This window comes from Crocodylus porosus, unplaced genomic scaffold (genome assembly GCF_001723895.1).
Source record: "Crocodylus porosus isolate Cpor-Errol unplaced genomic scaffold, CroPor_comp1, whole genome shotgun sequence".
NCBI lineage: Eukaryota > Metazoa > Chordata > Crocodylia > Crocodylidae > Crocodylus > Crocodylus porosus.
In genome coordinates this window covers 7492051-7502482 of record NW_017728910.1, presented here as the reverse complement: position 1 = coordinate 7502482, position 10432 = coordinate 7492051, and the positions used below count along the sequence as shown (strand labels likewise).

The following is a 10432-nucleotide window of genomic DNA, read 5'->3' as shown; positions in this document are numbered from 1 at the left end:
GGGCAGCCTTTAATTTTAATAATGGATTTGAGGTGGGGTTTTTTAAACCAGAGAATTTGCTATTTTTTAAAATCAGGAAAAGCCAGGATCCCTGCTGATCACTGTTTACAAAGCCTGTCAAATTTAAATGAAAGAAATCCACAGATCTCACAGTTCAGAAGTGACACTCTTAGATAATTTTATATCAATTTTCCCTTTATATCTGTCAGCTTATTTTAATATAAGAAAAGTAAAAGTTAAAAAAGCAGGAAGTACCTGGCACTATTAAAAATGTTACTGCACTAATATTAACCATTTAAAATAAAGAATATTTTTAATTTAATAGAACAAATTTTTTTAGAACAAACAGGAACAAAGATCTCAGTATATTACTGAGAGCATTCCTTTCCAACTGTCATCGATTAATGCAAAGTGACTGCTTCAGGAGACTCAAGCAAAGTGTTTACAATTATAAATATGGAAGCAAAGAGGTAAGTAATAATATGAATTGCAGAAACCACTGTTCAAAGCTGAGCAAGGAACTGTTACTTACATGTAGTACTGACAAATGTGATTCTTTTCCTTAAACATTTTGTTTTCCAAAGTAAGAAATTCAATGGCTTTGTTTCGCTCTCCTTCTAAGGCATCCTTTTCTTTCTCTACCATTTTAACTCTATTTAACTAGAAAAGATAAATATGTAATTTAAATTGTCTTACCTAATAGCAATTTTGGAAAACTAATGAATGCAATGAGAAAAACATAACACACTTCATATGGCAGTTTAGGGTTTGTTTGGTTTTTTTTATAAGGAAAAAAACCTGCCACAGACTTCTCAGGAATTAGGATTAAGAAATTTTTCAGGAAGGGATCTAGTCTATTATTCCAGGCCTTGGGGGGGTGGGCTCTACCAGACACACTGCAGGTCCATTGGTGTCACTCACTATGAGAAAGAGAAAGAGACAGGGGGGGGGGGGGGGGAAGAGAGACAGAGAGAGAGACAACACAGTCTGTATAGAATTATTATAACCAGGCAGCTGACTGAAAATAAATTCATGGCAGCCATTACTGGATTTCTGTCTTAGGTTGGACAGACCACATGGGGCTTTGGCCCCAAATAACCTGGAACAAGTTCCCCTCAGGGGTCCTCCTAAATAGCCTGCGTTACCTTGAAAAAGGTTTTAAATAGCATCCATTTCAATCTACCTCTCCCTTACATGTCTGTCATTGTTAGAGGATAACAGCACCTCACTATTGCAGAACAAAAATTATAGTAAAAGTTTCTTAGCTGTAAGGCAAAACAGTTGAATGGAATACTTTGAGGGACTATAAAGTGAAATAAAACAACTTTGCATTTAGACATGAATGTAGCTCAGTTTTGTAGGGTATTTTTTCCTCTGATGAATGCAGGTTCTCCAATCCACTCTAGATCCCAATTCCTGCTCATGTTTCATATTCCATACTCAATCCTCTTCATGTGCTTCATTGTTCCAGTATGGTGCTTCTTTTCCAAATTCCATAACAAAATGCCCCTGGGACCTCCTGCTTCTATATCTGGGATCTACCACCTGCTTTGCAATATGGGAAATGCAGGGAAGAAGAACCTGAAACTGATTTGCGGCCTCCATGCTGAAAAGCCCATTTCCTATTCTGCACTCAAAAAGTATTATCCAGTGTATGTTGATGCTGATCAGTGACATATGCAGCAAGTAAAATATTTCCATTTTAAGTTCAAGCAAGATATCCAAATCTTTGCCATTTGAAAGCCAACTTCAGTGTTAAGAGAACTACAGATGTCATTTGCCCATATATAAATAGTATGCACTGATGGGCTTACCTTAATAAAACTCACAATGTATATAGCTAATCAAATATTCTTTTCTTACTCCACTGACATCCTCCTCACTAAAAATTCTTCTTGCCTGTAGAAGTTTGTAGGGGATTTTTTTTCCAAAGACATTTTCATGTAAAAATTAGGGGGTTTTTTGCCAAAATTACAAAATTTGAAGTCTGACCACCTTCTGCTTCCTGATGAATTGAACAGTATATCTAAAAAGGTACAGGATGCAGACTGAATCTCAGTTACAAGGCTACTGTTTTCCTGTCAAAATGAAAGCACCATCAGTGCAAATACTGTACATTGGTATCAGCCCAGTAATGAGTCAATTATTCAAAAGCTTAAGAACGTTACCTCTGTTGGAAACAGTCGGTGAGCATCAAAACAAGGTTGTCATGTGTTCATAGAATCACAGACAATTCACGTTGGAAGGGACCTTAGGAGGTCATCCAGTCCAACCCCCATCTCAAATCAGGATCATTCCCAACTATAACATCCCAGCCAAGGCTTTGTGTAGCTGGGTCTTAAAAATCTTCAGGGATAGAGATTCCACAACCTGTCTGGGTAACCTGTTCCAGTGTTTTACTACCCTCCTAGTGAGAAAGTTTTTCCTAATATATAACCTAAACTTCCCTTAAAGCAACTTGAGATCATTACTCCTTGTTCTATCATCTGCCACCACTAGATTCATCCTCTTTGGAACTGCCCTTCAGGTGACTGAAGGCTGCTATTAAATCTCCTCCCAGTCTTTTCTGCCGACTAAATAAGCCGTTCGTTCAGCCTCTCCTCATAACTCATGTCTCCCAGCCCTCTCACAAGATTGGCCACAGGTGGACCTCTCCCAGTCGGCAGGATCAGCCGAAGAGGACCCCCCTCTCCTGTTCGGCTCAACTGATCACAAGGGGGGCACATCCCGCCCCGAGTAAGGCAGCACCAGTCACCCATGACAGAGACAAAATTCAGGTTGTGAGTGACAAAGCAAAGATGGGAGATAAGTGCTCTTCTACCTTGTTCTACTGGGGCAAGGTACAGGGAATATAATCTAATTCCCTTGTAGTAGAAGCTGGAGAAAGAGGTAGTTACAAGCAGGTCCCAAAAAAACATTTAAGCATGTGGCCACAACAAATTTCTCAGCAAAATGCTCAATTCTGTGGCATTGTGAAAAGATGCTAAATTTCACGACCACAGAAGTGAAGAATTTAGAGGGCTTTAATTAAAAAGGCGACATATACCTTTTACCTGATTTTTCAGACTTAAATCAATAAATACCTGGTTCATGTTCTGCTCATACTTTCAAGATCTTTGCGTGAACAAGGGCAAGAAACAGATTTGTTCTAAAAAACAGAAAGGTATGAAAAGACGACTGATTTTCCAGAAACCTGATCATAATCCCAGACTGGGATCCCTGTGGAAATTAATACTGTAAAAAAATGTTTCACATGCAGCTAGCTACATGTCAAAGTTGCTACTGAACTTTTATCTAGGCATTGGTAAATCTACAAGTGTGACCAAGGAATTAACTGGTCTGTCTTGTCCCACATGTATTGATGTCCTGCCCAGCATGATGGTTGAAAGGGACCTTGGGGTTGATCGATGGATTAACATGAGCTGCCAGTGCAACACTGTAGTCAGGGCTAATAGCATACTGGGATGCATTAGCCAATGTGTCACAAGCAGGGCCTAAGGAAGTGATACTTCCTCTCTACTCAGCATTAATGAAACCCCAGCTGGAGTACTGTGTCCAGTTCTGGGTGTCATGCTTCAAAAAAAAAAAGAAGTGAAGAATTTTAAAAGGGTCCAGAGAATGGGCACAAGAATGATTAAGGGCCTGGAGATCAAGCCTTATGAGGAAAGACTACAGGATCTGGAACTGTTCAGCCTGGGGAAGATTGAGGGGGGACTTGGTGACCATCTATAAATATGTAAGGGGAGAATATCAGGAGCTGGGAGAAACTGTTCACTAGGGTGCCCTCAGGAAGGACAAGTACTATTGGTCATAAAACTGTTAGAGGATGGTTTCAGGTTGGATGCAAGGAAGAATTTCTTTATGTTAAGTGTGTCCAGAATCTGGAATAGACTTCCCAAGGAGGTAGTACAGTCCCCAACGTTGAAAGTCTTCAAGAGGAAACTGGACATCAAATGATCCCAGCACCGTGCATCTCAACAGTATTCCTGCCCAGAGCAGGAAGGCTGGACTTGATCTTTCAAGGTCCCTTCCAGCTCTTAATTTCTATGATGATTGTATGTCACTAGCTTTCCCAATAGTTTCTGTTAAAATGCTGCACAACACAGAGTACAGCTTTGTAGGCAAAGGGCTTTGAAAATAGAGATGTGCTATCTGAAGTTTACTTAGAAGGTTCCAGGAAGGTGGGATAGCAGTACATCATGATCAAGTTTTAAATGCTCCAAAAAGATTCCAAGGTATAAATATGAACATATTTCCCTCGTCTGCAGATAGAAAATTATCTATTGGGACCAACTGTGCTGCCTAGTTATGAAGTACTTGCCAAGCACTGTTGAGTAATCCAAAATGCTGGTAACTTAAGAGGTAGTATCAGAAGCTTTTTATTTTCAAACTATTTATAAAGCCAGACAAAAGGAAAATTGGATAATAGGTGTCAGTTTAAAAGATCTTTCTTTAGTTTCAGGTAATTTCTTCAGTACCAGACCAACTTACAAATCTCTCTTAAAAGATGCCTTAAAGGCACTTGTGAAAATGAAATTCCTGGCATAGTCAAAAGATATCTTAATGTTTTCAAGTATTTTTCCAAATTAAGAGTTCCATCTCTTAATAATTGTTTTTCTTTGACTTGTATACAACAAACAAACAAAAAACTTTCCAAGACTCACCTTTTCCCCTCTCTGTTCATTTAATGTCTCAACCCTGTGACACAAAACTTGAATAGGCTCTTTCAACCGTCCTGATCCTATTAGATCTTCTAAATATTCGAGCATACCTTCATCGTGTTCAGTCTGGCCTTTTGGTTTCATCATTGCAATCTGTTCAACTTCTCCCTTTAAAAAAAATAAGAAAAAAGAGTGATCTAGATTTGACTAGTCTTATTTTCTTTCACTATTAAATTTACTAAATTTCCATAAAGCAATTGTATGCAAATAAAATAATGATCTTAAAGGCTCCAAACAAACCATGGAAAAATAAAAAATTATATTTCTATATTTCCAAACAGAAATTTAATAATCCAAAACAGCTAGTTACAACATTGAAATATCTAGCAGGAAGTTGTGACCAAATGAAATGAATGTGGTGCCTGATACAATCTACATCTGCCTTCCAAAGCTCATAGTCCGAATTAGAGTTCACTTCAGCACTATACAGATCCGCTACCATTTCTCCCCAGTCTACAAGAAAAAAAAAAAAAAAAGTAAAACCTGCACTCCAAGACATATGCCAAGTTCCCTTTTTGTTTGTTTGGTTTTTTAGTAAGCTTAATCATAAGTGAAATCCTATTAAAAATGTTAGTTTATGCAAAATCTCTCACAACCGCCTTCTTGATCATTTGGACTTATCTATTATCCAACTAGAACTTCACTGCAAATCTTGGGACCAAAAGTCCCATGAACCCCCCTCCTTCCCCATTGGAAGTCCCTCCCCTCTCCCCCAGAAGTACTCCTTGGAAGAGGGGGTGGTTGCAGAACCAACCCCCCCATCATACACTAAAAATCAAACATTTACTATAACATTTTAATTTTATTTCAAGAAATATTTTTGTCCTCATTTTTGTGTGTGCATGTGTGTGTGTGGTGTATATAAAGACAATTGCATAATAGCTCAAAATAACATCTTACTCGTGTGTGTGTGTGTGTGTGTGTGTGTGCGCGCGCGCGCACCCACACACGTACACGCATGCATGCGTGCTACTTCTCCTGGAAGTGAAACAAACGTCTGATTGAAAAGAGTTCCTCTCAGTAGGTGAAGGACAGCATGAGAAAAAAGCATAAAAGGTGCTCATGGGAAAATGCTGAGATAGAGGGTGGCCCATAGACTGATCAGAGAAAAAGCTTCCATTTAAACACTGAAGGGGGTGATAAGAGGCTGATAACAGATTAAGAATACCCTTGAAACTGAAGAAGAATAAACTTGCTTGATGTGACGAGAACCAGCACAAGAAAAAAAGTCACAGAAATGTATTAAGAACAATGTTTACAGAAAGCTGCTTCATGGATACAAGCAGGCAAGTCCACATTTGCCAGTCAGTGAATAGTGATGTTGTAGTAACAGAAATGAGATGACAGCCTGGACAAAAGTTAATCCCTAGGAATGGGTAAAGAAAAATCTTGTCTAGATGAGAGGTCCAAGCTACTGAGCAGTGGCTCCCAATCTTTTTAGAATTGAGAAACCTCTTGCTAGAGTCAAGGCACACCTCAGAAAAAAGCCAGCTTTAGCTATCATTCCTTTCACTACAGAAAAATAAAGCAATTTTTCTGTTCCAAAGAACTCAAAGACTACAACAGGTCAGAATGTTTTTGACACCATGGATTCCTATTTGAAATCTCCAGGTTTATCTTCTAAATCAGTGGTTCTCGAACATTTTTGTACCAGGACCCATTAATAAACATCAATGGCCAGTCCTGACCCAGTACCGCTGACTCCTGACCTGTTGTGCTTTTCTCCCAGGCCCCAGCAGCCCCTTGCAGGCTGGAAATCTGGAGGCCTTCAAGGGAAAAGCCACTTTTGGGTTGTGACCCATAGGTTGAGAAATACTGTTCTAAATCATGTGTAGGTGTTTGCACATCTAACAGTGCTAATACTGTATAGCACTGCACAGCACCCTTGTTGAAGATAAATGTACCATCAAGTTATGGGGGTAAGTTTAGATATACTAAGCTTCATTTGACAGCTAAACCTCCATGAAGAGATGAAAGAGACCTAGGCCAACATTTTGATATAAATACAATAGAGCTCTGGAATAAAGACAGCCAAGAGTTACTCAAATAGAAAGCATAGTTTAATTTGTTTAGAGATGAATACAAATATATATGGGATCCTATGACCCCCAGCTGACTTCCTGCCCTTTGGGCGGGGGGTTGGACTCAATGATCTTCTGAGGTCCCTTCCAGCCCTAATGTCTCTGAAATCTATAAAATGAAGAGATGAAAGAGCAGTAAACAGAGACCTGTGGAATCGTGACAGAAAGCTGAAGGGGTGAGGAAGAGGATACTTTGAGAGAGAAAATGAACAACTGACTAATGAAGACAAGAATAGCCACAGGAAAAAAGATAAGATTTTAATAAAAGGGCAAAGGTCAGTGTTAAAAGTGGCTGACAAGCATGACCAAACTAGAGTACCAGTCCTAAATTTATGCTAGAAAGAGGTTGTTCGGCACCATGGTAAGAGAGGTTTCATTACCACTTATTTAGTATGACACCTAGTGGCCCTACATATTCCTCTCTATAAAACATATTCAACCCCAGTACAAATGAGCAGGAGAGAAAGAAAATATTTAAGTCAAACCTTTATCTTGTATAATTTTACATATCTTGGTATACTTGTTTCATTGTCTGCATATCCTGTCACATTAAAGTAAAATACAGTAGGCAACTTTCTTACCTGAAACCTATAAAAACTGAGCACACATGAACTGCACATTCTTTTTTTGATCAAATATTGCAAAAATATCTTCTGTATTTTCTTCCAACTATTAATGTCTATGTACATTTATTTAGGAAAGGATACATAATTTCTTTTCTGTAATTTCTTAATCATGTGTTCTTATTCCTTAGTCATGATGAATATCAAAACAAATATAGTTATTTTCTGATAATTACAGTTGAACTGGGAATCCTCCTTGAGCTGACAACTACCCTTAGAGTAGAATTACAATGTTTGCAATCTTGCCTCCCTTAGCTTCTATAAATCTGTTCATTTTTGGTTCTCAGCTCTCTAATTATTCTTCAAGTTGATTTTCTTCATCCTCCCCTCTCAACTTTCTGTGGGAGTTTTTACAAGTGTTTCTTTGGTCCTCTCTACACTCCTCACAACGTTGGTTTATTTATACCCAAGAAACGATGCAATTACTTGGATTAAAATAAGACTTCCCTATAGCTTTGAGTGACACCATGTAGAAAATTGTCTTTAACTCTCTCTCTCACTGAAGACATTATACAGGCATTATGCACTGTAGAATCTCAAGATGGGCATTCCAAAGTTTGATTATGTACTTCCACATTTTCAACTCTGGCTAGATGCAAGGCATACAACTAGCCTGATTTTCAAGAGGTGGAAGAAATCTTCTCCTCAGAGGCTGTATGAAGTGTTATTTTAAATTAGAATATTATTATTAGTTTAATTTTTGTAATGCTATGCCAGGTTTCTAAAGCCGGAAAGCCTACTGTAGAGTCTTGAACATTTTCTTTTCATACGTTGTTAAAACAAACAAAACAACAGAAAAACCTAACAAATTGCTATTATAATTTTACTCCCTTTTGCCCTTGCTCAAATAGTCCTCAATACAGAAAGAAACTCAACACATTTAGGACTTTTAAAGTAAAACATCCAATTGTTTATAAATTAGTTATTTTAACATCTAATGGGTCAACCTCAAAAATGACAGAGGAGATCTGCATTTTATAGACTAACTAAATTAGAGATATATATAAGCATAAGCTTTTATGAGCTGGAGCTAACTTCATTACATGCCTTTCACAGCATCTGATAAAGGTATACTGTGAAAAAAATGTACCTAGGGACACTAATAGATTAGGTAAGGATGTTTTCTAAAATTAGTTTACTTTGTATTAAATAATACTTGATATGGTAAAATGTAACTATGGTGTGACCTTCCAAGAACTACTTAGAGCAGCTAATAAACCACATGCTTGATCTAGTCTATATCTTTAAAGATTATTTGGACACAGGACTAGCTAAAGTAAAACTAAGGAGGCAGCCCAGACAGAGGAAGGAAAGAAAGACAGGCTTGAACACATTTGATATAGTTCTTAAGTATGTCCTCTCTACTCCCACCCCTTTAAGTTAGTTACACTTTTTTCTTTCTTTCTTTTTTTAACGTGCCGGGTTATATTATTAAAAGGTTTCTTTCAGTAATCTGATCAGTTATTTGTTGAAAGTAACTAACTGAAAAATTTAAGTTGACAGTATTTTCTAACACCTACAGATTTAAAGTAAGTTAGGACCCATTTTTAAATTTCAAAATTATCCAACAAGAAACTGTTTCAGCAGTTTACCATACATAAACATATGTATGCACCTTTTATTAGGGGAATGAATATATAAGGAAGAGAATACAGTACACATACTATTCTGTTACAGTGATAACTTGGTATAAAGAAATATAAACCACATAACTATGTGCATTCATATATGGAATAATAATAATAATTTTGCAACTTAAAAAATGTCCTTGAATATTCCATAATTTTGCTCCAGAGATCAGAGAGTTTTTTTTCAAAAGTATGAAGTATCAAGCTATTCTGCTTGTGAGGATAATGATCAAAGTTGAAGTATACATAAAACTTATGAGAGGACATAAGAAAACAAATCTGTAAAACAGTCCACAGAAGAAAAAGTATATCCTTTGACCACTTGGAAAGTCTGCATGTAATAGTTAAAGCTTCTGCATACACCTTAGAATTCTATATACATTCAAATATTCAATAGATAGATCTATCAATCTTTGTCATGCTGCACTCTGCTTTGCATGTACAAATATGTGCTCTCTCTTGTTTCTATTTATCTTGGACTCAAATTTCTAAAATATGCCAATATAAGGGTAACAATGGAAGATCTTTTGCATTAGTGCTCCATCATCAAAATGTAACCCCTGTAAGGAACAGGTTAATTCCTACATAGACGCCACCAGTATTTTTGGAAAACTGTAAGACAATGAAATCACCTGGTAAAGGCTGTGATCAGCTGCTGGGGCTGATTAGGTCATCTGACAGAGTATGCTGGAAGGTTATAAACAGGCAGGAGCTATTTCACACTGGAGGTCATTTCTACCACCTCAAAATGTAGGGCCCCTGCAAGACCCTCTGGGCAATCTGGGGGTTGCGCCAGAGGAGAAAGCAGACCTCTTTAACCAATTCTTCACCTCTGTTTTCTTGGGCAGGGATCGGGACTTCTCCACCATGATGCAAGACGGACTCAAGGGGAACGTCTCCAGACCTCAGGTTGGGTAGGACAGGGTTAGAGAGCTTCTGGAGGGGCTAGACCTGTTCAAATTAGCGGGTCCAGATGCTCTCCACCCCAGGGTGTTGGAGCTAGCAGGGGTTATTGCAGGGCCCTTGGCATGGCTTTACGAGCACTCATGGTGCTCCGGTCAGGTGCAAGATGATTGGAAGGTAGCCAACGTGGTCCCCATCTTTAAAAAAGGGAGGAGGGAGGACCTGGGCAACTATAGGCCCATCAGTCTTACCTCAATCCTAGGGAAACTCTTTGAGAAGATCATCATGGAGCACATCTGCGATAGACCAGCTTCAGAAATGATGCTCAAGGGCAACCAGCATGGTTTCATTAGAGGCAGGTCATGTCAGACCAACCTGATTGCCTTTTATGAACAGGTCACAAAAGCCTCAGATGTAGGTGTTGCTGTGGATGTAGTCTTCCTGGACTTCAGCAAGGCCTCTGACACGGTCTCCCA

The 10432-nt window shown here is 38.3% G+C and overlaps 1 protein-coding gene across 2 annotated transcripts in view; it reads right to left on the bottom strand.

Annotated features, from left to right (window-relative positions):
* Positions 1 to 10432, bottom strand: part of SMC4 (structural maintenance of chromosomes 4) — a 66413-nt gene that overhangs the window by 36064 nt on the left and 19917 nt on the right. For both annotated transcript variants that reach the window (XM_019532666.1, XM_019532667.1), the window contains exons 6-7: positions 4665 to 4829; positions 533 to 660 (exon numbers count right to left, since the gene is read on the bottom strand). In XM_019532666.1, the coding sequence (XP_019388211.1) occupies positions 533 to 660; positions 4665 to 4829 (293 nt within the window). The remainder of the gene's footprint in view (positions 1 to 532; positions 661 to 4664; positions 4830 to 10432) is intronic.